Genomic DNA, 27,467 nt, shown 5'->3' with positions numbered 1-27,467 from the left:
AGCTAAGTAGGGCACTCCAGACGTCCCTCTCCCCAGCAACGTTCTCCAGCTCCTCCTGGGCAATCCCAAGGTGTTCCCAGGCCAGATTGGACATGTAGTCCCTCCAGCAAGTTCTGGGTCTACCCGGGGTCTCCTCTCAGTTGGCCATGCCCGGAAAACCTCCAAAGGAAGGTGCCCAGGAGGCATCCTAATTAGATGCCCGAACCACCTCAACTGACTCCTTTCGACGCAAAGGAGCAGCGGCTCTATTCCAAGCTCCCTCCGGATGTCCGAGCTCCTCACCCTGTCTCTAAGGCTGAGCCCAGACACCCTATGGAGGAAACTCATTTCAGCCGCTTGTATACGCGAGCTCACCCTTTTGGTCACTACCCAAAGCTCATGACCATAGGTGAAGGTTGGAAAGAAGATTGACTGGTAAATTGAGAGCTTTGCCTTCTGGCTCAGCTCCCGCTTCATCACAATGGACAACGTCCGCATTACTGCTGATGCTGCACCAATCCGCCTGTCAATCTCCTGCTCCATCTTAGCCTCACTCATGAACAAGACCCGGAGATACTTGAACTCCTTCACTTGAGGCAACAACTCATCCCCAACCCGGAGTGAGCAATCCACCATTTTCCTGTAGAGAACCATGGCCTCAGACTTGGAGGTGCTGACTCTCATCCCGGCCATTTCACACTCAGCTGCAAACCACCCCAGTGCATGTTGGAGGTCGCGGTCTGATGAAGCCAACAAAACCACATCATCTGCGAAGAGCAGAGATAATAATAATAATAATAATAATAACATTTACATAGCACTTTTCTAGACACCCAAAGCACTCACCCTCACTACACATTTGGGTTTGCCAGGCCTGTCCGGCAGCCTTCCCCGCCATCTGATCCAATCAGTTGACAGCTCTGCTCGTCTCTTAACCTGAGTGTCCAAAACATACGACCGCAGATCTGATGATATGACCACAAAGTCTATCATCGATCTTGGGGCTAAGGTGTTCTGGTACCAAGTACACTTAGGAACTACCTTATTTTCGAACATGGTGTTTGTTATGGCTAATCCACAACTCGCACAGAAGTCCAATAACAAGGCACCCCTCGGGTTCAGACTGGGGAGGCTGTTCCTCCCAATCACGCCCTTCCAGGTTTCTCCATCATTGCCCACATGAGCGTTGAAGTCCCCCAGCAGAACTATAGAGTCCCGAGGCAGAGCTCTATCCAGGACAACACCCAGAGACTCCAAGAAGGCCGGATACTCCAAACTGCTATTCGGTGCATAAGCACACACAACAGTCAGAGCCTTCCCTCCAGCGACTCGCAGTTGTATAGAGGTGACCCTCTCGTTTCCAGGGGTGAACTCCAACATGGCGGCGCTCAACCGGGGACTTGTGAGTATCCTCACATCCGCTCAGCGCCTATCACCTTGGCCAACTCCGGCAAAGTAATGAGTCCAGCCTCTCTCCAGGAGTTTGGTAACAGAGCCCATGCTATGTGTGGAGGTGAGTCCAACTATATCTAGTTGGTATCGCTCCACCTCTTGCACCAGCTCAGGTTCCTTCCCTGCCAGAGAGGTGACATTCCACATCCCGAGGACCAATCTGCGATGCCGGAAGTCGGCACGACCCGGTCCCTGCCTTTGCCTGCCACCCGGCCTGCATTGCACCCTAACCCAATGCTCATCCCCGCATGTGGTGGGTCCACAAAGTGGTGGCTCCATGTTGCTTTTTTGGGCTGGGCCCGACCGGGCCCCATGGGCCAATGCCGGGCCACCAGACGCTCGCTGGCGAGCTCCCTTCCCAGGTCTGGCTCCACAAGGGGGCCCCGGTTTCCCTTTTCCGGGCAAGATGCTGTAACTCTGCTGGTGTAATTTCATTGGGTTTCTTGGGAATCGCTCTTAGTCTGGCCCCTCCCCTTGGACCAATTTGCCTTGGGAGACCCTACCAGGGGCTAATGCCCCCGACAACACAGCGCCCAGGATCACTGGGACACACAAACCCCTCCATCATGTTAAGGTGGCGAATCTCGGGGGGGGGGGGGTTGTTTACAAATTGCCATCTTTCCGACTTCCTATTTTTCTGTTATTGCATTTTAGCAGAGTTCGGAAAAAATCCAATGTTTCCATCATCCGTCAGCCAGAAGGGGCGTTAGTCTTACTGTCCTTCATTTCATCCTCCATTGAAATGAATGAGTTCTGATCGCCGGTTATACCAACAGTTCATAAAGATGGGAACACAGCATAAGGCTGCACCCATCTTTTTAACCAACATTTTCTGCATTCCATGTCTGTCTGTTGCTATTTCACCTGCAACTTTTAAAAATCACAAAAAAAAACATACACCATGAAATCACTATTTGGATATCTGTGTCTGCAGTTTAGGAGAAATCTTGTGTTATTGTCAAAATCCACATTATAGAGCAAATTTATACCAATGTGACCTTGATACTGGTGATACCACCCATCCCTACACTACACTGAAAGAAAAAGGAACCACTTGTTGGAAATACAGTTCCTTTGCATGTATTGAATGCAGGCAAAGTCTGAAACCTGCCTACAACGTGTCATGTTTGCTTCAACTTGAAAGGAGTAAGTTGTGTTGAAATAGGGAAATTATATTTCAAACTTTTTATTGGCGTCAGGCATGGGTGCAAGTCCATGAATACTGGGTTGGCATCCAGGGGTTTACCTTTGTACCGGTCCACAGGGTTAGTGGTTGTGTCAGAAAGGGCATCTGATATAAAATTTTGCAAAATCAGCATGTGGATTAATAAGACTATACCACATCGGTCGAGGCTCCATACCGGATCAGTCAAGGCCCGGGTTAACAATGACCACCATTGTTGCTGTGCTCTCATAGGGTACTGATAGAAACTATAAAATCCACTGTAGCGACCCCTGAGAAACGGGGAACAAGCCGACAGAAGAAGAAGATATTCGAAACTTTTTACTTTAAACAAGAAGTGAGTTGGAGCTTACAAAGTGAACGTCAACAAAATTTGCATAGAATCTTTAGTTTCAGACTGAGTTATTATATTATACCAAGCTACAGCATTGTCTCTCTACTGCCCTTGTCTCTCCATATCATTTCTCTACAGGGTATCTTAAGTACCTGTCTCTCAACATGAGGAAAGAGCAATGCCATCTCAAGTGGCCTTGCAGTTATCGTGGCATTTCAGATGCCCTGGTTTCTACTTTACTCTCTCTCTCGCACTCACTCACTCACTCACTCACTCACTCACTCACTCACTCACTCACTCACTCACTCACTCACTCACTCATTTCTGATAACCTGCCCTGTAGCCTTTGTGTGTGTTAGTCCGTGTGTGGTATGGATAGAGGGTATCGTTTACTGTATCTTCCTGTTTTTCACTACGTGTATGTAATGGAGCTGGAGCTAGGATTGAGGCTTTATAAATAAACTTGACTAGTCCTTCCAGTGGATTGGCGAACAGAGGCTATGATGGATAAAGCAGGGGTTAAATTCAAAGCAATGTTTTGAAAACCTTGTTTACTGCTGAAATGCCAGCAGTGTATTAAATGTTTCATGCAAATAATGGAATATACATTTTTTTCTGGGTTATACATTGATTGTCATTGTATTAACCTACTTACATTTCCGATATGTAAATATGTGCTTGTTTGCATGTCAGGCATACATTCTGAACACAAGCATTCAAGATGCTATGACACAAAATCTAGGATTTATGCACCTTGAGACTAAAGTGAGTCCATAGTTTTTATGTGAAAGTGTTCAGGGCATGCTAATTGTAGTCCTCTGACTGCCCTGTCCAAGTGGGCATGATGATAGTCTGACATCTTTGGTCAAAGGTTTTCATGATTTACCTTCACAGGGAGAATGTGGACGTTGGGATGGTTTTATGGTCGCTAGCAATCCACACAAGTAACCATAACCGTTGTGCGGCACGGTGGCGCAGTGGTTAGTGCTGTCGCCTCACAGCAAGAAGGTCCTGGGTTTGAACCCTGGGGTTGTCCAAACTTGGGGTTCATCCCAGGTCATCCTCTGTGTGGAGTTTGCATGTTCTCCCCGTGTCTGCAGTGGGTTTTCTCCGGGTGCTCCGGTTTCCCCCGCCATCAGGAAGACATGCATGCTAGGGTTAATACTCCTGTCTATGCCCCTGACTGAAGCATGGCAAGATGAACTGGGGTTGGTCACTGGGTGCTGCACAGCGGCTGGCCACTGCTCTTAGCTACACAGCTAGGATGTGTTCAATGCGGAGCATAATTCCCACACGGGGATCAATAAAGTATCTCAAAATTAAAAAAAAATTTAAATAATTAAAAATTAAAAATTAAATAACTCTTGCCAGACTCATTCATTTAGCCCTTAGTGTAATGAATGGTAGTCATCGTAACAAACCCAAAACTAGATGGAATATCCTTACATTTGTATCGGTGTCTCTTTTTTATGCTGGTTACGATACTATACGGAGGGGTGTTGCATTTGTTTTGCATTCTACTTTTGTAAACAAATAACCGAGCACAACATCTTGGTTATTTAGAGCAGGTTACAGTTTGCTGAGTTTACTTCCACTGGAAACGCTGTTGGTTATAAAACTTGTTGAAAGATGTGATTGTTACGACATGGGGTCATGAACTGCTTAGTCATCTTCAAAGGAAGGAAGCGTTCAAGAGAACACACTGACTGCCTAAGACTTGTCTCAACATCTTACTGGATGGCATCATTTAAAAAAACCAAATGGTGAAACCGACACGGTCACTGCTAGCAAAGTATTAGTATTGTTATATTAGAGAAGACCCCCAAATCCAAAGGAAGGTGCTGGCAAGAGGTAACTACATGACAATATTGCAGGATACTGCAATACTTTACCTTTCAGTAATTTGTAACCTAGCAGTGTTCTCCAATAGTGCCGACTGCCAGCTGCTTAGCTGATTACAATCATCAACTCGGCCAGCTACTGTGCTAACTTGAAATACTGAAAAGGGCTGTCTTTTGTATTCCTGATCTGCATTTGTTATTCGTCCGTGCACCACAGAGGAATCATAGGATCTACTATCCTGGTTGCTACACGACGCCAGTGCGAGCTAGTCAGTGTTGGTCTACACCAGCCATTCTCAACCGTTGGGCCGCGGGAGCACCACCCAGTGGGCCGCGGAGGTACTGCCCAAATAGTTAGCCAGAATGAAAATGTTTGTCTGTCAAGTAGTGAGTTCACGTCTAATTACACAATACCTAAATGGCCCAGGGATTTGTGTTAATATATGTTTTTAATTAAAATACACAACGTCATCAGATAGAGACAAACGTTTTGTCGCTATTAGTTCCGGTGTCTGACTCGGAATGAGAGCGCAAGCAAGCATTTGTATATTATTTCGACTACAGTAAAACGAAGGATCGGTTTTTAAAGACAAAAGGTGATAGAGGCGAGACTTCTGCAACGGCTAAGGTACCGAAGCGTGTGGTCAGAAAATACGACCCTGAATACATCAAGTTTAACTTCACAATGGCAGGTAGTGATGCAGAGCTAACAGCGCAGTGTGTCGAATGTGGTGAAGTCCTCTCAAATGAATCATTAAACCCATCAAAGCTGCAGAGACACTAAAACACAAAACACCCTGGATGTGTTGGAAAACTTTTTCCAAAGGAAGCGAGACGGGCCGCGGACATGTGCCCAGAGTTACTGGGGGAGGCAGCGGCGACGAAAATCCAGACCGCGCCGCTATCGACCGACACGGTGAGTAGGAGAATTGTTGATGTGAGCGATGACATCGAAAGCCAACTTCTGGAGAGAATAAAGGCAAGACCACATTTTGCCATACAGTTGGACGAGTCCACTGACGTTAGCAACGCAGCTTTATTGCTGGTTTTTGTGAGATACAGCCGGGACGGTTATCACGATGATCTTTTTTTTGCAAAGAGCTTCCCGCCAGAACCACGGCAGAAGAATGCTGCCGCTGCCTTGATAATTACGTCACTGAAAAAGGACTAGATTGGAAACATTTATCGGCGTCTGCACGGACGGCGTTGCATCGATGACAGGAATACATCGTGATGTTGTCAAGCAAATCCAGCAGAGGGCACCGGAGGCGAAGTGGACGGCATTTTGTTTGTTACATCGGGAAAATCTGGCTACGAAGATGATGTCACCAGAACTGCATGACGTCATGAATGTGGCTGCGAAAACTCAACTATATTTAAAAAAAAAACGCAGTCAACTCGAGATGTTTTGCTGCTCTGTGTGAGAGAATGGATGCAGATCATGTGCAACTCTTGTATCACAGTGAAGTAAGGTGGCTTTCAAGAGGACATGTGCTTAATCGCCTATGCGAACTGAGAAAAGAAGTGCATGTATTTCTTGAGAAGCAGTCCCCTCTGACAGAGCATTACATCGATGATAACTTTTGTGCAAAACTAGCCTATTTATCAGACATATTTGATCAGTTGAATCAGCTGAATATATCAATGCAAGGAAGAAACGGCACCGTTTTTTTGGTTTCATACAGAATTGAGGGGTTCAAGAAAAAAAACCTCATCCTTTGGAACAGGAGAGTCAAAGAGGGACGAATGGATATGTTCCCACACCTGAGTGAAACTTTGGAAGGTTCTCCTCCTGTTAACATTTCCAGTGTTGTCACCCAACATTTAACACAGTTGTCAAATAAATTTTCAGATTACTTTCCAGAAGACCCCTGTAATGGAAATCTTTGAGTTTGAGACCCGTTCTCAGTGGATCCTGCATCTGAAGACATGGCCCTGTCCACTGTGTTGGAAAACCAGCTGATGGAACTATCAGCTGACAGCAGTCTGAAGCTTCAACTCACACAAGTTGACCTTGCTTCATTCTGGATATTGGCTGCCAATGAATATCACTCTCTGTCACAATGGGCAATCAAATTTCTGTTTCCTTTCACCACCGCATACCTGTGTGAGTCAGGGTTTTCCATTGTGACTGTCACAAAATCAAAGGCTAGGAACAGACTGCAAGTAACTTTGAGTGCTACTCTGCGAATCAGCCTCTCACCTATCCCACCCCGGCTTGATCTGGTCATTTCTCAGAAGCAACTCCAAGTATCTCACTGAGGGCAAGCAGAATATTTAATTCAGTCATTGCAGCTGACAGTGACATAGCAATCGTTTACAGGTCAGAATACCCCTTTATTTATTTATCTTTTTATAAGATTTTACATTTATTTCGGTATGTGGGCCCTGACTGTCTTGACACATACCCAAGTGGGCCTTGAGTTACAAAAGGTTGAGAACCCCTGGTCTACACACCCCATTATCACGTATTGTGTTGTGCATGTGGCAGTGATACCGACACACTTGCTATCTGCAGTGAGAGCAGTCGACTTTCCATTGGCTAAAGGAAGGTAGAAGGTATGCTGGTCATTTTGTATCTTTCTCTCCAAAGCTCAACCAGTTAAAGATAATTATTTTTCAAAATTTCAAGAACTGGAAAACAATTTGACAGTTCAAAGTTAGGGTGACCAGATTTTCAAAGACCCAAACCGGGACCCTAAAAAGTGTACGCGCACATTCGTGCACGCGCACGCGCTCACCAGCTTGTCTGTCTCGCCGGACATGACGCATTGAAGGGTTTTTATCCCCTCCCGCCAAGCCGAGTTTTTGGGTTGGGTAATAATGAGTGGAACAGAACATGGGAAACGTCTCTGTAAGCGCTCAAAGCAAATATAATATTCAATATTTTTTTAACTGCTGTGAAAACCGGGTCATTTGGGGGATGGGTGTCGAAAACCGGGACATTTTACTATTTTACAGATATTTGTCGGGACTCGGGACACCCAGCTTGAAACGGGGACAATCCCGGACAAACCGGGACGTCTGGTCGCCCTAAAGCGTGTGAAACACCGAGGACGATCTGACAGGACAGGACAGGACGTGGAAGCGGAGCAGGCTAAGCTAACTGCTAGCGCAGGCAGACCGGCAGCTCGGCAGCTCCAACAATCATCCTACATTGGTTCTCTTGGACAGGGATTTTTTTTGTTGTCTTTTTTTGTTTTTTTGTTTTTTTTTGTAGTGTGGTGTATGTGTTCTTGTAATTTTTGGAAATGTGTTTTTGTCGTTGTGTTGCACTGCTGTGGGCTGGGGAAAACGATGTTTGGTTTCATTTCATGTAAGCAGGTCCAGTACGCAAGTACATGAAATGAAACGACAAATAAAGTGTTCCTGATTCCTGGTTGAAATCATGCCTACGTTGAGTCACCATTTGACTGGGTGCATGATGTCCGCCTTGTTTTGTTTATCTGGTAATGGCTTGTTTTCTAAACCAAGGCAGCTAACAGTTAAGTCACAAATGGGTTTCAAACGTTTTACTCTGCTGGTGATGTTGCCATGGCAACTATTCTGGTACACGTTACAGTACAATCAGCTAGGCTTGAACACTGACACATTTCCCATGTGTCTCTGTTTACAACTTAATTGGTTTAAGTTTGTACAGTAATTGGCCAATACAGTGTACTTGCCTGCACAACAGATTTGACAGCTTTTTGAAAACTATTTTAATCAGAAACAGCAGGTTTTAGTGCAAGTGTGTTGCATCACAGCATCTGAAATAAATATAAAACAAAAGTTGATGCAGCAGTGAATTTACTCTCAATGTGCCATGGCAGCATAATCATTCATGTGATAGACTGATATTAGTACACCGTTGCCATGTTTAATACACCTGTCAGTGTTATCCATCATCAACCTGGCCCATTCTAGTATTGATTTTGCACTTGTGAATTGTATTACTTGTTTGTAAGTTAAGTTAAATTCCTTTGTGTTAACAGTGTTAGCCTAGATGTTAAAGCATGTCCAAATTGTAGATGAGAGCAAACACATTGGTTTTTCTATAAGTGTGGGCAACCTGGGGCACATGGGTAACAAGACTTGGGATGTTGGTTGCTCAGAGGATGAGAGAGAGAGAGAGAGAGCGAGAGCTACCTTGCTTTTCCTCTCTTTGTCGCTCAATCTTCTGTCCTAATAACACCTTGTGGCCCGTTTCTAAAACAAGCTAGGGAAATACTATCACACGTAGGCACACAGCTGAGAAGGGCCTCTTTACTGGCAACTCTAGATTTAGTCTGAGGTGCTAAAACTATTTCTGTTGGACTCCTGTCTGTCCATCTGTCTGCCTGTCTCGCTCTGTGTCTCCTTGCCTGTCTGTCTGCACCCTGTACTCTTTCTATAAATACAGAGCCCAATACTCTTAAAATCCTCCTAAATGACCTTGCTCAAATGAAGTCAAAACCAAGCCTAACTACTGTCTATGGATGACTGTGCTTGCTGTTTTCTCAGCCTTGCCTTGTGCAGCAGTAGCTGCAACATGCTGCCGATCCTGCTGTCATCAAAACAAGAAGTTAACTGCCAATTAGAGCTGCCTTTGAACAGCTGATATGCTGGCATCCCATAACTCTACCATGCTGAATGAAGTACCAGTAGACACAGACTTCTGAGAGAAATCTGGAGACACACAAACACACACACATACACACATGCAGGGAGTGGTGGCTTAAGAAATGGTACTTATGCATGTTTCCCATCCTGCTGTCCTTCCTCCAGGGGCAGCCAATTCCAGGTGGAAATCCATGTTGTAGTCAGGGACAGGACAGGAGAGCGTTCTGCGCCATCGAGCCACACTTGACTGATGCACAGGATCGAAGGCAGGCAGACATTATACTGGATTATATATATATATGTATAAAATCCAGTGGGTCAAGTAAATTCTTTATGAGACAACACAAGCCTGTTTCATGCCATAAGCATAAAGAATTTACTTGACTCACTGCATTATTTTTTATTTTGCTCCTTATTTGTTGAGCACTTTCCCTACTGTTGAGTGTTTCATTTAACAAAGTTTTATATATATATATATATATATGTGTGTGTGTGTGTGTGTGTATGTAATATTTCAACCAACCAAGATAATTTAAGAAACTAAAAACTAAATATGTAAAAGTAACTTTGGGGGTTTGGGGGACAACAGGAACAGCCTATTGAACAGTGTATGTGAGATAAATTAAGAAAATGTGCATACACACATACACACACAGTAAAAATTGCTGTAATGGCATATGGTTTTCAGATATTGGTCACATAACAGCATCACAGATGGTGCAATAGAGGGAGGCGCTTAGACAACAGGAGCAGAGTCAAACTAGAGATTGTTTACATGTTCAATGAAAGATTTCCGTAATTTACTGACTTTTCCGCCTGAGTCACAAAGGCAGCGTTTCATCTTTTCAAGTTTCAGAAAGAATAGGGCATCATTTACTCAAAGGGCGTGAGGAGAGGGTGGACGAGGGCTTTTCCTGCTGACTAAATGTGAGTAAAGCTACAAGATCCTATTTTTCCAAGACGCTACTGAGGTCTTTAGCTTCAGCCAGTTTTCCCATGAGACACACATCCGACTGGAAATGAGCAGATTTGGGGGGAGGCCGGGGTCTAGGAGCAGGACTCTGCAGGGGTGCAGCTGTAGCTTTATTTGCACAGGTCTGCCCCTATGCAAATAAATGTATGGCACCAGCTCTTTGATGGGACTTTAGCATAAAGTCAACTGTCATATAAATTGTCTCAGTTTCTAGTAAGTTTTTGGTACACGGCATTTACCTGCATAGTAACAGGAGAAAATAAAGACTTCCAGTGCATTCACCTGTGAGAATTAATGTTATATTCATCACAGATGTTTCCATTCTGATTTCCTATCTAAGTTTTATCAACTGATGTTTGCTTAATTTCAGTTTCCTGTTCCCATGTCGGGATGCCTTCTTGTATGTAGTCACTAAGAGCTGTGAAATTTTGAGAAGTCATCCATCTTATATTGCAGTGATCTTTGAAATGGTTATAATGACGCACACTATATTTTGCTTACATAATTCAATCTTGTATCAACAATGTGGTCTTCGGTGTTTCTATTCTTTCACCCATGGTTTAACAGGGCCATACCAGCACACACTCGAAAGTAGATTGTACTTGGTTTTAGTCCTGAGATAGGACAGGGGAAATAAAAAAATCTACACACCCCTGTTAAATTGGCAGGTGTTTTTCTTATGTTAAAAAAACGAAACCAAGATAAATCATGTCAGAATTTTTTTTTCACTTCCTTTTTTTTTGTTGAAAATCTTGGTTGCATCCAACTGTAAAAGCCATGGTTCACAAATGGCTTACAAAGCATGAAGGAGATGTCATTGTTGAAAGGTATTGATCAGGAGAGGGGTACAAAAGAGTTTCAGAGGCATTAGATATACCATGGAACACAGTGACGTAGGGATGGGCACCGAAACCCGGTATTAAACGGCACCAGTGCTATGTTATTAAAGACCGTAGTATTGATAAGCTCCAATATTAACGGTTCTGCTATCGTTATTGGAGAAATTAAGACTATAAATGTCCTCTTTATTTAGGCTACATAAATGTTGTCTTGCACCTTTTATCTCGCCAACTCCATTTCTAATTTGCAATAAGATTTGAGAAATCCATCTGTGACGCATTTTCACTATTCCCAATACAGAAGAGATCTCTCTCTCTCTCTCTCTCTGACGCTCTCGTATGTGCGAACTGGGAGGCGGTGCCAGCTCTATCTGCCAGAGACACACACAAAAGAGAGCCTGCTCTTAGTGACAATAGCGGAGAGAGAATTAAACGGTCCGAAGTCTGGTTATACTTCTCTAGAGTCAATACTGACAATGCCCGTTGCCACAAGTGCAACAAGTCTTTTGCATGTAAGGCTAGAAACACAAGCAGTCTTTCAAAACATCTAGCAAAAGTGCGTCAAATACAAGTGGAGAAACGCACAGTTTTCGACTCCCTATCTCGTAGTTTCATCTCTTGTTGCCCCATCCACCTCAGGTATGCTATGTATGCTAGCAGCCGAGAGCATACACAGAGCTGATTAATTATACAAACATGGGTTAATGATTAAAGTAACTCTCTCTCCAGACATGAGAAAATAAAGCTACGTTAATTCTGTTCTTCATTTGTTTCATGTTTTTCTCTTACAAAATAACAAAAAGAACCACAGTATCAGTAAGACTAGTAGCATCGCTAAAATCATAACAAAACCCATCCCCACAGCGAGGACAATTATCAACAAGTGGAGAAAATATGGCACAACAGTGACATTACCAAGAACAGGACGTCCCTCCAAAATTGATGAGAAGACAATGAGAAAACTGGTCAGGGAGGCTGCCAAGAGGCCTACGGCAACATTAAAGGAGCTGCAGGAATTTCTAGTAATTACTGGTTGCTCCCTACATGTGACAACAATCTCCTGTATTCTTCATATGTCTGGGCTATGGGGTAGGATGGCAAGACAGAAGCCTTTTCACATGAAAAAAAAATATCCAAGCCCGGCTAAGTTTTGCGAAACGATACAGCCAGTCTCCCAAAACATGTAGAAAAATGTGTTATGGTCTGAAGAGACCAAGGCTGAACTTTTTGGCCATAATTTATAAAGGTATGTTTGGCTCAAAAACAACACAGCACATCACCAAAAGAACACCACACCCTCGGTGAAGCATGGTGGTGGCAGCATCATGCTTTGGGGCTGCTTTTCTTCAGCCCGAACGGGGGCTTTAGTCAAGGTGGAGGGAATCATGTATAGCTCCAAATACCAGTCAGTTTTGATGCAAAACCTTCAGGCGTCTGCAAGAAAGATGAAGAGACGTTTTACCTTTCAGCATGACAACAACCCAAAACATACATCCAAATCAACAAAGGAATGGCTTCACCGAAAGAAGATTGTTTTGGAAAGGCCCAGCCAGAGCCCAGACCTGAATCTAATAGAAAATCTGTGGGGTGACCTGAAGAGGGCTGTGCACAGGAGATGCCTTTGCAGTTTGACAGATCTTGAATGTTTTTGCAAGGAAGAGTGGGGAAATATTGCCAAGTCAAGATGTGCCAAGCTACTCTTACCCAAAAATACTTGAGTGCTGTAATAAAATCAAAAGGCGCTTCAGCAAAGTATTAGTTCAGGGGTGTGCACACTTATGCAATAGTTTAGGGGTGTGTACACTTATACAACAAGGTTATTTTAAGTTCTGTATTTTTCTTTTTTCCCCTAAAATGTTTCTGGTGTTTATTCACTTTATTTTTATAGGTTGCAAAGAGGAAAAGGTTCTGACAGGATCTATCGTGGTTTCATTGTTTTCACATCACAACAAAAACCCTTACATTTCAACAGAGAATATTTATATCCACTGTTTATCTGCTTTATAAATGGGCTGGCATTGACTTTTCAGGATTAGCTACGGAGTTCAAAGCTAAATCCTTGGCTAATTGTTGCAGGGCGAATAAGTTGCTGAATCAGCATGAGTCCAAACTTTTATCTAAGGGTTAAGAATTCCCAAGGGCCAAGACAGTGCAGCGTGAAAATCTGCTCTTAGTATTTGTCTTAAGCTGAGGAATATGTTTTCAGTATATTTTTGCCACTTATTTATAGCTGCAATTTAACTCAAGCTAATCATAAAACATAGGGTCCACATGGAAAAACTGAGGTTATACAAGATATATTAAAAAAAACAACCTAGAATCTGACCATATAGAGAAGTGATTTGGGCTTTTGGCAGTCAAAGCCTTGCATTGCAATTTTAGAAGCCATCCCAATTATATAGAGATTGGGGGTGTATGTGATATTGTGTCCCCAGAAGCTTGTGCAGTACGGTCAGTTCAAAGTTGTTAGAACCTTTTACCCCCACCTCCCACGACCTCCCAACAACCCAGGGGTTGTTGGAGGGTAGGCGGGATGGGGGGAGGAGGTCGCTGATTGGCTCTGAGGACAAAGGTTTTCCCATGGCTTAGTAGGAAGCTCCTCAGAGTGAAACACACACACTTCCTGTCCAGTGTCATGAGTGAAACACACACACTTGGAGGCTCAGCTGAGTCTATTCATCCCTTAGCCATGACGCATGGAGTTTGTTGGTTAGTTGCCAAAGTGCTGTGACATCGAGCTAAATACGGTTTCTTTTTCCATTGAAATCACCCCTAAACTAAAAGGACTTTAGATGACTAATCTGCTTAGCAGCTAAATCTATGATTGTCGACTATTACACAGTGCCAACCATTGAAATAGCGTTGTTGTTGTTCCGAAATGAATATGACCAAATTAATACAGTACGCTAAGGATTATTGTTGTTCCGAAATGAATATGACCAAATTAATACAGTGCGCTAAGGAAGGGGTTCCCAAGTTTTTTCATAGTGTGGCTGGAAACCCCCAAAACAATTTTTGCTGTAAAATACATAATAAATTCTCATTTCCTGTCAATTAGCGAGGCAATTAACAATCCTCTCTATATTCTTCATTGATGCAGTTCTCCCCTTTGCAGTTGTAAGTCATGGCCCATTAATGATCAAGTGAAACAGACAAGGTGTGTCAACATGTTACATTGCATTTATTGTGGATATCCTGGTTTACCATCCTAGGACCCATCCGTCCCTCTGCTGTGACTGATGGTGGGTCCCTGTAACCCATAGTTTGAAAACCACTGACCTAAGGAACAGAAATACTGGACGCGGGAAGATTTTTAAAGCATTGCTTGGTCTGCTAATCCCAATTGATGCTGTTTAATGCTGATGGGAGGACTAGTGTATGGAGAACACCGCAAATCCATTCATCCATCATGCACAGTGTGTTAACTTCACGGGCAGGAGGAGGGGTAATAGTGTGTCTTCATGGCTCATATTTGGCCATTTGATTAAAGTGAAGCAGTGTCTGAGTGCCACAGGATATCAGCACATAATTGCCAATTAGGTGCATCCCATCTTTGGCAGAATCTGCGAATGTTATTATTTCAGCTGGACAATAGGCGAAGCATTGCCAGGGAAACAATGAATTCAGTTTAATTAATTAATTCAGCCCTGTGACCAGATCTCGATCTAATTAAACATTTGTGGGATGTTTGTGGGAATAAGCTATTTTGAGTAGTGATCCACAACCCACCCACTCACCTGTGGGAGGCATCTGAGTCAGCACTGGCCAGCATCCCAGTGAAATGCTTTGAGCACCTTGTGTCCATGCCCTGATACATGGAGTTCAGCTCGGTGGTTGGAAGATGTCCTTTTATGTTTTGCCAGCTTAGTATATTTATGAACTGACCAAACACCGAAGCCCTTTCAGTAATAATAATGGTATGATTTGTTCAGCTTGTTAAGCTTGATTGACATAGTTACGCAACAAGCTCGTGTTTCAAGTTATTGGAAAGGTCTTTTTGGGTCGTCTGAAAAGTCACAGGGCTCAGACTAGTTATATACTGTCGTTAAGTGGAATGTTTATCCAAAGGGTTGTGATGGCACTCCACTTCATCGAAAACTTTTTGCCCAAATCAAAAATAAGTAAATAAAAATTGTGACTTTAGCCATTGTGTTACTAATGCTGTCTGTGAGCAAAAAGTCTGTGCTTCTGCTGGACTATTGGGATTCTTATTGTGTATGTGGGCCTTGTTAAGAAGATTTATATAAACTGAGCCCCTGTGGTGAGATGGGGGGGGGCAAAGAAGCATGCACAGGGAAGTACACACACATGCACATATACATAAATACACACATACAAACATACACACTTGTACAAAGAGGGGGTGGGGGATTATCGCCTCAGCCAGACAGACAGAAGGATGAGAGGATCAGTTGCTGTAAACCTTGTTCAATTTAATACCTTATGCTTACTATTTTTTAACACACCTTTCTTCGGTGACTGCATTTCCTGCTTATTCTAACTTTTCTACTCTAATACAGTAGACCCTATCCGAAGTTGCAGTTTCGTGTCATTTTTTAAGCCTTTCGTATTATCTCAACCTCAACCTGACTGCTTTTGTTAATTCAAAAATCACTTTATCCCACTGGGCTATTGGACAGTCATGGAACATACATGTCCATTAAATCATTGGTTATGAATCTCAAGAGAGCTAGCAGAGGTAACCTCACTATGGCTGAGATAATAAACTTACCATGTTAACATTGGATTCATCAGTGAACTGTCAGTACTATGTTACCAGAAGCAGGGGCGCAGCTAGGCTCTCAGCACAGAGGAGATGGAGCATTCTCAGGGGGGGGGCCTTCTGATAGTAATTTTAAAATTCACAGCTGTAAAATAGCTGATCTATCCTATCCTATCCATAAACACAAATTGTCACTCATTGAGCCAAGCAAGCGTATATTTAAGAAAATATACAGTGAAGCCACTTTGTCAAGAACAAAAAAAGAAAACATATTGCCAGTCGCATTCAAATGTTTCGGCATCGAGGACATCATGCACTGCTCTTTGTGCATCAATTGACAAACGGTTCAGCACCACCACTGATCGACAGCAAGCAGCCAGGTGCACTTAGTACCTTGTCTTTCTTACACAGGAATAATAACACCTAGACACGGCGGTGTATAATGCTACAAGGCCTATTCAATTCTAAAATAGACACAGCGTTATACAAGACTATACAAGGCCAATTCAAATATAAAATAGACGCAGCGTTATACAACACTGTACAAGGCCTTTTCAACACAAAGTAGACAGTCTACAACACCACAGGCAGTGACACAGACAAGTGCCGAGATGCTGTAAGCATGGAGTTAAACGACAGATTAATCTAACATTCGGACTAATTTCTTCATAACCAAAATTTAAGCTAATAAAGAATAAAAATTGATGTTTCACTCACCAATTGCTGTCCCTGCTCAGCCTGCTGTAGTTAAGTGAAGTCCATTTGTGTATTCCACCGTCCTCCATATATTAAAATAACCCAAACAGGTTAACGAACTTTGTCATGGTCCCTTTTTAAAACATCATCTTCCTTTCCTTCATGGTGGCAAATCTGCCAACCACTTTGTCTCTGTCAATATGTATGTCCCTCTCAACACACAGCAAACTGATGCTAGATAGTCTGGCCTCATCCATGCACAAAAGCAATTCTAACAAAAATGGAAGGAGTCTCTGTATGTGTGTCTGTCCTTAGATTTTCTTGACAGCCGTTAATCCAATCGACTTCACACTTGGCAGGTGTATTCCTGAGGACCCAAGGAAGTGCAGCGGTGAGTGTGAATTTGTTTGGTGGAGCGGTTGTCAAGAAAATCGAAGTATAGACATACATATACATACAGATAGAGACGTTCTTCCCATGGCGACTGGATAAACAGCGCCACTCTGTCATTGCAACGCACATTGTGGTCGGCGGGGGATTACACCCAAATGGGCACTGCACTAGTAGCTCTTAACTGCTGAAACTTGGTTCGGCACTGGGACTGCTGATAGGAATGGTTTTGTTAAAACCAGCGGGGCACCTACTGAGCGTTGGCCCTGGGACGGTCGCCCCCTCTGCCCTTGCGGTCTTATTGGTAAAAATAAGAAAAAAATGGCTCTTGTCAGAGCGCTTATGATCAGAAGACAAGAGCCATTTTTGTGAGTTAATTGCTCTGTACTTTGAGATAAAACCCCACTTTTTCAATCATTCCACTGTTCTAATTTAATCACAATAAAACAACACCGTGGAAAATCAATTATCTAGGGCTGTCGTGAATACCTTTTTGGGGGGGGGGGCTGAAGATGACTTGTGAGGGACTCAGCCAGACATTTCTCAATTTTTGGCTGAGATGGGCAGCATAGTGTTGCAACCAACACATGTCTTTTGGTTTAATTAAAGGCATTAAGTTTTAAGGATTCTGTTCTACAGTATTGTTGTTTGTATTGTTATTTGTTAATAAAAAAAATCCAAACGGTTTGGCGTGTTTTATGTATGTTTTTAATCCTAAGGGATTGGTTGAACGAGGTCCTATCTATGCACTTTTTGTGACATAACAGCTTGTGACAATTTTTCTATCATGGATGAATTATAGACCTACAGAATAATAATAATAATAATAATAATAAAATGTTAACCCTTTATATAGCACTTTTATAAAACAATGTTACAAAGTGCTTTACAAAGAAATAAAACTAGACAAGGCAAAAATAAGAGTAAGACCAAATAAGTAAGAGTAAAAACAAAAAACAGTATAAATAAATAAAAACAAATATCAAACATTTGTAAATGCTTTCATAAAATATGTTTAAGACATACATGCTAATAATAATAGGCTCGGAATCCGAGACAATGCCCGAAAAAGTGCTGTGAAACAGAAGTTCAGAAACAGCATACTAGCTCCAGCAAATTTGAGATTTGACATTTATATTTATAAGATTTATATTTATTTATAATTTCTTTATTGCAATTTCTCTGTTCTTGCATACATTGAGACAAAATTTTGTCCCCTGCGTTTAACCCTTCCTATACACTGGGAGCAATGGGCGGGACCAACTCCAGTTCCAGATTTCAGTCAGCTATTGGCGTAATCAATCAATCAATCAATCAATCCATCAATCAATCAGATTTTATTTGTATAGCACTTTTCATACAAACAAATGTAACACAAAGTGCTTCACACAATAAAACAATGAAATCAATAAAATCTCTCCTCCCCGCACAAAAAATAAATAAAAGTACAGGCAAATTCTAGAAAAGTACAAACAAGTTTAAAACTGAGTTAGTGAAATAAATAAATAAAAGTGCCATAAACACTGATTAATTAAAAGTAACAACAGAGCAGAATATATAAAACACACACACACACACACACACACACACTATGAATTTAGCTGTAGGCTCTTTTGAAAAGTAAGGTTTTTAACCTGCTTTTAAATGTGCCCAGTGTGGGGGCCTCTCTCAGGTCCTCAGGCAGGGTGTTCCATCTACTTGGGGCTTAAATAGAAAATGCAGCTTCCCCTGCTCTAGACCTAGTAAGTTGACGTTGTACAACCTGGACCTAACAATAGTCAAATGGAGATACAAAACACATATTTCTTTTATAGCAACAATACCTTTAATGAGATAGGCGTAACAATTGTTTCATTCTGTTCTGTTCTTTACTTAACCCCTACAGAATGGACGGTTAAAGCTTTACTTGCTTACTTATCACTTTATTAACAGAAATCTTTAAGTCAGACAGTTCAGTTACTTTCATCACTCGGGGTCCGTGTCACACTCTAATTGCTCCCCGGAACCACAAACTATGAATAACAATTCTATTGTTATAACGATGGACTTAACAGTGTTATACTCCGACATTTTTCTGACAAAGAAATCACAAACAACTCAGAATTAAAATTCTTATTATTTTACCAATTACCGACACAGTAAAGAACAAAAAAAAATGGACGAACTAATAAATAGAACAAGGTAGCACAATTATAATAACTGCAGCATAGCTGAGGTCTTCGGCGTGTTGTCTTCCCTTTGACAGCCAAGGTGAGAGAGAAGCGGCGGTCAGGTGAGCTGGAGAGCGGATGAAGAGAGGGAGCGCAGAGCTGGAGAGCGGATGAAGAGGGAGCGCAGAGCTGGAGAGCGGATGAAGAGAGGGAGCGCAGAGCTGGAGAGCGGATGAAGAGAGGGAGCGCAGAGCTGGAGAGCGGATGAAGAGAGGGAGCGCAGAGCTGGAGAGCGGATGAAGAGAGGGAGCGCAGAGCTGGAGAGCGGATGAAGAGAGGGAGCGCAGAGCTGGAGAGCGGATGAAGAGAGGGAGCGCAGAGCTGGAGAGCGGATGAAGAGAGGGAGCGCAGAGCTGGAGAGCGGATGAAGAGAGGGAGCGCAGAGCTGGAGAGCGGATGAAGAGAGGGAGCGCAGAGCTGGAGAGCGGATGAAGAGAGGGAGCGCAGAGCTGGAGAGCGGATGAAGAGAGGGAGCGGCAGTAGCGAGAACAAAGCAGCAGGAACAAAGCAGCTCACTGCGCTCACGCCCTTTGCTCGACGCAGTGAAGGGCTGCCGTGGCGTGGCGCAAACCATCTGAAATAGTGGGCGTCAGAGCGCAGCGGCGTCATTGCTGCGTTGTGTCTGAAAGGTCCTTAACCCGCACAACAATTTTCATTAGCAGCTGTGGTTGTTGAACAATGAAGACGACAACTCCCATGAGCCCACGCTACGTCACAACGTCATAAAAAAAGAACTTCAATTTGGGACAATTTGTTTAGTCTGGGACAGTTGCGGGACACTGGGGGGGGGTAATTTTGAGTCATGCTTTCAATAGAAAGTTATTAGGAGTGCGATACAATCACTACCATATGACATAACACATCCCATGCTTGTACCCTTGTGTGTGGGTGGGCGTTTTTTTCATCGGGAATTTTTGTAGTCAGCAATTTACATAAGAAAGCAACAAATTGTGTGTGTGTGTGTGTGTGTGTGTGTGTGTGTGTGTGTGTGTGTGTGAGTGTGTGTGTGTGTGTGTGTGTGTGGTCATGCCCATTGGTTCGAATAGATCTTCACATCCCAATGTGCAATAGCAAAGTGGCGTACACAGTCACACGTTCATAGGACAGTTGGTGTTAGTTTTGGTGTCCCTTGAGACATCTGAACAAAAAAAAAAAAACGATGTGCGTGAGAAAGCTGATGTTATCAATGCGGTGGTTGAAAAGTCTGCTTGGCTTAAAGGCTCCATTAAAACTATTGTTAGTAAAAGTTTTGATTCCAGCCTAATGCGTATGACGCAAGCTCGGATGCATTTTAGCAACAAAAACACAAGTGTGTTTCTGTCTGGCTCTGTCGGAATGTGTGTGTGTGTGTGGGGGGGGTCTGTGTGTGTGATCTTGTACTTCTGTCTTTGTAAGGACCAATTTGAGTTATTTTGTAAAGTGAGGACCAGCTATTTCAAGATTAGGATTTGGATTTAGAGTCAAGGTTAGCATTGGGATTAGATTAAGTGTAAGGTAAAATTTAGGGTTAGGTATCCTTCCATCTATCCATCCATTATCTGAACTGCTGCTCTCAGGGTTGCAAGGATGCTGGAGCCTATCCCAGCAATCATTGGGCAGCAGGTAGGGAGACACCCTGGACAGGCCGCCAGGCCATCACACAGCCCCCCCACACACACACACACACACACACACAGACACACATGAAATGATCAAATCAATCAAATTGTTAAGTCCACTTTTTTAATTATTATAATTTTGGCAATTGGTGATGATGAAATTACACCTAACAATGTACCCTATTGTGTCCAATCAGTATAGATATAATTCTTAGCCGATTTGAGCTAATGGCTAGTTGGGCCATTAGTTGGGACAAGGTTAGGTATGTATGTACTTATAGATAGTTTTGATGGTCAAGCTTGGGGGCTGGGGAATAAATGTAGCCAATGGGGGTCCTCATAAGTATAGAGAAAGAGAGAGAGTGTGTGTGTGTGTGTGTGTGTGTGTGTGTGTGTGTGTGTGTGTGTGTGTGTGTGTGTGTGTGTGTGTGTCTCTGTGTGTCTAAAAGTTTGCCAACCAGACTTGTTAGGCTCTTCTGTTATTCTCCCAACTTCCTGTTTCCTGTCTGTGAATGGACCAACCACATCACAGCCTTTTAGAATAGCTTGGTTCTGACCCCAGATCACAGCCTTTGCGACATTTCTCCAATTATAATGTCATTTGCACAGAGAGCCAGTTATACTCATTGGTGATTTATGTTCATGAGATGCATTGTCTTTTGTTGACTATGCAGCATCTTGTGAATTTCCATTCCTGCTGAAAGATTCATGGGAAGCTCAGAAAAGAAGGCTTTGTTCTACCCATAATGAAAGCATGTGCATTTAGGGGAGTGAACGCCGTTATGAATAAAATTCTCCGTATAAATTACCAGGTGCAATATTTTATGTTAATAATTATTATATTTGGTAATTACAGTTTTCTACAACAGGGTAAAATAATCATTCTTCACATGTATGGCAACCTTCTATTGTGAACAATGCAATGGTGGCCATAGTACTGCTTTCTGTATCATGCCTGCATTAATACTGTAGTGGTGACTATAAGAAAAGCCTTTCATCCTGCATATACCTGGAAGCAGGTCTGCAGAAGTGGGCTACTCTGATTTAAATTATTCTTATTGTTGTCTTTGAATTGCAAGAACAACATACTTTGTATAAGTTGTACAAGACAGTATATATTAAAAAAGATTTTGTGATACATATTTTACTATTGATGGTAATTACTCTATCTCTCCCTCTTCCTCTAGTGTCCAGAGCCATGAAGCTGAATCCCCAGCAAGCTCCACTCTATGTGAGTATCTCCACTTAACCAGCATCACCATTACCCTTGCACTCCAAGTACATTACCTATATGTATGCATTTTAACAAAGTGTGGCACTTGTAGCTCGGTTCGCAGCGGTACTACATTCCTTGCTGATGTATGTGATAGTCTGATGCTGACTGGGTTGCATAATGACCTGTATCAACAGAGCAGCTCTTTTCCTGTTTCGCTATTAGTATTCCTCTGTATTGCAGTCAAAGTTGCAATGATCTTAATCTTACTAGGCTAATTCACAGTGTAATTTTCTCTCTTTTTTTCGGTCTTCTATACATCTTAGTTGGCAAAATACCTTTTTGATTTGGTAAAAACCAAAACAAAGTGGGGACATAGTAAAACAATGCTGTTATGACTATACAGACAGGGTTCCCATACATCCTGGAAAACCTGGAAGCTTGGAAAATAACAAAATTGATCATATGTCTTGGAAATATCACTGAAGCCATGGAACATTGTCAAGTTGGTTTAAAAATTGTGTGTTTTTTTGTTGTTTTTTTTTTACCTGCGAAGATGTCACATTAGTGTTTGAAGTTTAGGTGATACGTTCAGTGAGCAGCTAAAAGTTAAACAATCCTTTCAGAGACTTTTGAGGCTTCCAGTGATAGTAAATACTGAATAATATTACCTTCTGTCAGCAACAGCCATTATGTACATCCAAGCAAAAGTCATGGAAAATGTCCTTTAAAAGTCCTGGAAAATGTTTTCCTAAACAGAGTGGGAACTCTGACAGATCACTGGGACAATACCAGGATTTTCCAGAGTTACAAATCTAATATGGAGAGCTTTAATTGTTAACAATTTAAAGCAAAGCAGCCTTTTTTTGTTTTTGTTTTTGTTTTTGCTAACACAGAGGAAACCAGATCACTCTAAATTCAGCAAAATGATCATATCTACATCATCCTTAACACGGGTGTAGATTTTATGATCTGTGCTGGCAAAAAGATGTAATCACACCCTCTCAATCAACCATCCGTCACATTACCACAAATTATATGTAGCAAAATTAGGTAGTTCTTTATGGCACAGATGGCGTAAGGAGGTAGTATAGAGCAAAAAACCCTCACATCTCTGTCCGCAGCAACACCCCATGGGAAGAATCCACAAAACAAGTGTATGGAGCCTTGCTCACCGTACTCTGCTCCCAAGGCATCTACACTCATCAGCACTCGGCATATGGTGGATGGTGAGTCTTCAATGACTGGCGAAGAGAAGACGGTCGGAAAATAAACGTTTTGCTGTGGATGTTAATTCATATACCATGGGGCGAGAGTTGGATCTTTTAACATCTTTTTATATAACACCTCGCATTCAGTGCCAGTGCAAACATGTTTTACTTTCTGTCCACAAGTAGTATTTCCTGAGTGTGTGTTCTCCCTAATTTGGACATGATGTTGAGCAGAGCAAAAAAATTGCAACATTTTTGAGGTTTCAGTTCAACCCCTTATTAAAATGGCTGTTTTAGTAACATGAAAATTATTCAGGCCCGTATTGGTTTGATGTTTTGATGACAAATTCTGAGCAGCACCATTCCTATGAGGGTATGCAAACTTCGCCGTCCACTCAGTTTGGAAAAACAGAAGTGTTTCGGACAATGAGTTGTCTTTTGGTGTGTGTGATACACACTTGAGTAACACAGTAGATCAGCAATTCCAACTGTAGATTTTAAGCTTCAGATTTAGGATATTTTGTACTATTGGAGTTTACAGTTAAAGAGCTCTCTGTGTATGCCTCCCCATTTGTTCATGCCCCCTCCTGTTTATTTTACAGTGACAAAATGTGAGCATAGTAAGACATTTTGCCACATTTCCAAACCACCCCAGAATCACAAACCTCAGATCCTCCAGATCTCTTTTCAGCTGCATTCAAAACGTGGTTTGGCTGTCTATTATTTAGAAATGTAGACTTAAAAAAAGAGAAAGGTGGGCAGACGGATTGATTTTGGTGGAGTTATGCAATTTTATTTTTTTCTACAGCAGTGACCTGTTTTCCATTTGTTCTTATCTGAGCTGAATACCAAGATGACGGTGTTGGTTTTAATAACCTTTGCTCTGAATTTTTCTCTATTCACCACCAGCTGAGGATCGGTAACAAGCATCGTCACCCACTTATCAGCATTATCACTGCCAGTGCATGAGAAAAACAAGACTAGGTCAAAACCTAGTATATAGCTTGTGTATGGTCAGTGTTAAAAATTGTGGCCAATTTGTTAGAGGGATAGTCAGTGGCAGTGTATATAATGTGAATTCCTGGATGTTAAATGTTCATCTGCAATTTTCTGTAGTGGTCCCAAACTCCCAATGATATTTGTTGTTAAAGTAATAAGTTGTTAAAGTGTACTGAAATAGTATATCACATGACATGGTTAAGCTATGTTCCAGTAAAAAACAAAAGAGTTATAAATGCAGTTGCAAGGATAATAATTTCCACTCGTATCTTGGGATGTTTGATTTGAAAGAGGACTTAATTTAATTGTAATTATTGTATTTTTAACTATTCTTATTATCTGCTAAAAACCTCCCCTCTTTAATCTGTTTCTGTCTGCCGATGTCAACATAAACAAATGTTGCGTAGTTGATGACGCAAGTCTTCTTCGTCATTATCTTCTTCTTCGCCGTTCTCTTATTTTTTTATTTTTTGTTCGCTCTTCTTCTTCTTCTTCTTCTCTCTTCTTCCTTCTCTCCTTTGTTCTTCTTCGCCCTTCTCTCGTCTTTCTTCTTCTTCTGTCTCTCTTCTTTCTTCTTCTTCTCCTCCTCCTCCTCCTCTTCGTTTATTGGCACATCACAAGAGATAATAGGTGCGTACCGCCACCTACTCTATCGGAGTGTATACATATGCAAGTGTACGCCGATGTGAAAGCTGAGCAACAGGGGAGTGGAGGGCAATCGTACTCGGGCACGGTACGAAGCAATCGTACCTAATATGAAAATGCCATAGCACTGAGTGTTTTGTCAGATTGATCGTTATTTGGGGTGCTTTAACCGTGTACGCTCCCTCATGCCTTTTGCCGCATGGAGAGCTGTTTTCTCTCCTACTCTGCTGGACTGTTACAATGCGTAACCAGATGTGGAAACAGAAGTAAAATATTCTGTTCTTAGCATTTCAGTAGTATCCACGAGTAGCAATATATTCCGTTCGTTAGCATGCCATAAATGTGGAATGAGCTGGAACCGCTGCGCCAATTCATTTTTGAAAGAGCAACGGCCAATAGGGAAACTCCCACATCTGTTTATCGGGTGACGTCATTGGTCAGCTGGCCAATCGTGTAACTTAAGTTACATCATTGGTCACCTGATCCAGCGGCCCAAGTGTGTAAACATGATCACTCAGTCAGTCACTCTTAACGTGATCCCTCAGGGACATTCGCGTTTGTAGGGCTGGCACGCTGAACAGTTGCATATGAGAGCTAGAGAGGGGACGAGACAGAGGTATAGCAGCAAGAGTGTGAGAGAGAGGAGTTGATAATTAATCTTTGGCCAACTGAATGGTCCATATTGTTGAAAGGCATGTGTGCTTGTGTGTATATTTGTACATATGTGTGTTTGTGTTTGATATGGTCATCTTCAGAGTATGTGTGTCTTTAGTTTGTTGAATGAATGAGTGATCTGAAACACTGCTGTGTGTGCCGTTGCTAGCCATTGTGTCTAAAGGGGGGGAGGATTGAGGATGAGTTGGTTAACAGGCTTTTAGGTGTGTGGGTGTGTGGGTGGGTGGGTGCCATGTCATGCTTCGTTTAGGGGAGGACCAGGATGGAGAGAAATAAGATGAGCTGATAACAGCTTTACTACCCCTATAAACGCCTTAAATATCTTCAGAATTGTTAACATCCCAAGTTAAAACAAGGGGCACAGCTATCAACAAGCTAAAGAACCTGACAAATGTCTAATAAAGAAAGAACCAGCAATTAAAAGTCCAAGTTCCACAATCTCCCTTTTATGGTACATGTAGTGTGAGTGAGAAGGGCACTTGAAGGGTCCAGAAAGTGACTTGGTTTGTAGAAAACACAAGGGTAGACCGCATAAATGACTGCCAGAGAGTGTTGTTGCATGATATGTTGAAATAAACACTGTTTATCTTACGAGAGTCAGCCTTTTATACTGGATAACAGAAATCAGGGATTCTTTAGTGCGGAATATTACAACTATTCGAGTCCCTCACATAGCCTGCACGCAAACTCCTCCTTGTAGCACTGACAAATCAAATACCATGATGCAGTGGAAAGGATCTGTTTTCCCTGTTACTCTGTTGAGTCGGACGCTGAATACCACAGGGATTAAGATGAGTGTGTGGGAATACATTGATAGAATGAACAAGCCAAACTCAATGTGGCAGCCAGCTATTTTCTGAGGGTGACTCAGTACTGTGGTCATGACTGACTGGACATAGACATGACTGGTCAGCTTATTTGTAGCTGGGCAGTGTGCGCAGAAGGGGGCAAGGAAAGGACCGGGAGCCACAAACTCCCCAACCGACCTGTAGCGACCCTCGTAGGCCAGTAGTGACCCCGCCACCCAGTAATCCTTCCTTAAAAGCTTGTTTCAAGGAGATGTTCAGAAAGGAGTAACAAGCTAAATAACTTTTTCTTTTCTTTTTTTTTTTACTTGTCGGTGAAGTTAAATTGGGTCCAAAAGTAATTCCTCCATGTGGTTAAGTAAGTTTGATTGTATAACTTATCAGAGACCAAGTGCATTCGCTGCGTCTTTAAATTTTGAATTTGAATTTGCGTAAAAAAGTTCATTTGTGAATGGGTGCCCTTTGAATGTCAACACTGACAATGTTGTACAAAAAAACAGTAATATTTCATGACTATAAATGATAAAGCTTCAGAGAAGGAACCAAGTGTGTGCACATCCAGAAAAAAATATTCAGGTGCAAGACAAAAATGTAAAACATAAAATAAAAAATACTGCTCAGCTCAATCATATTTGCCTGAGGAAGTCAAGTTAATTTTATTTGTATGGCCCAATATCACAAATTACAAATTTGCCTCAGGGGGCTTTACAGCAACACAACGTCCTGTCCTTAGACCCTCGCATCGGATAAGGAACAACTCCCTAAAAAAAACCTTTAACAGGGAGAAAAAATAGGAAGAAACCTCAGGGGCAGGAACAGAGGAGGGATCTCTCTCCTAAGACAGACAGACGTGCAATGGATGTTGTGTGTACAGAATAAAACACAATTTACAGAATACAACATTGAAAGAGGGTACCAGAATTATAATGGAATTGTAAAATATATGAAGAATATGATAAGGAGGATGCCAAGCAGTGTCCAGCCGCCACTGGAACAGCCCAGGACCCGAGCCACACAACCAGCGTCACCATCTAGACAAAAAAAAAACACATTAGTCACATGTCTGAGTGAGAGAAGGATATAACATTGAAACAGTATAACAAAATTATATGGATTTAT

General features: G+C 42.3%; 1 protein-coding gene across 1 annotated transcript in view; it reads left to right on the top strand.

Annotated features, from left to right (window-relative positions):
• The window catches only part of LOC130114572 (A-kinase anchor protein 13-like), a 170,177-nt gene that overhangs the window by 17,318 nt on the left and 125,392 nt on the right, over window positions 1–27,467 (top strand). Inside the window, exon 2 of the mRNA XM_056282434.1 lies at window positions 21,987–22,030. Within this exon, the coding sequence (XP_056138409.1) occupies window positions 21,998–22,030 (33 nt within the window). The 5' untranslated portion in view covers window positions 21,987–21,997. The remainder of the gene's footprint in view (window positions 1–21,986; window positions 22,031–27,467) is intronic.

Source organism: Lampris incognitus, chromosome 6, assembly GCF_029633865.1.
Source record: "Lampris incognitus isolate fLamInc1 chromosome 6, fLamInc1.hap2, whole genome shotgun sequence".
Lineage (NCBI taxonomy): Eukaryota > Metazoa > Chordata > Actinopteri > Lampriformes > Lampridae > Lampris > Lampris incognitus.
This window is presented reverse-complemented; position numbering and strand designations above follow the sequence as displayed.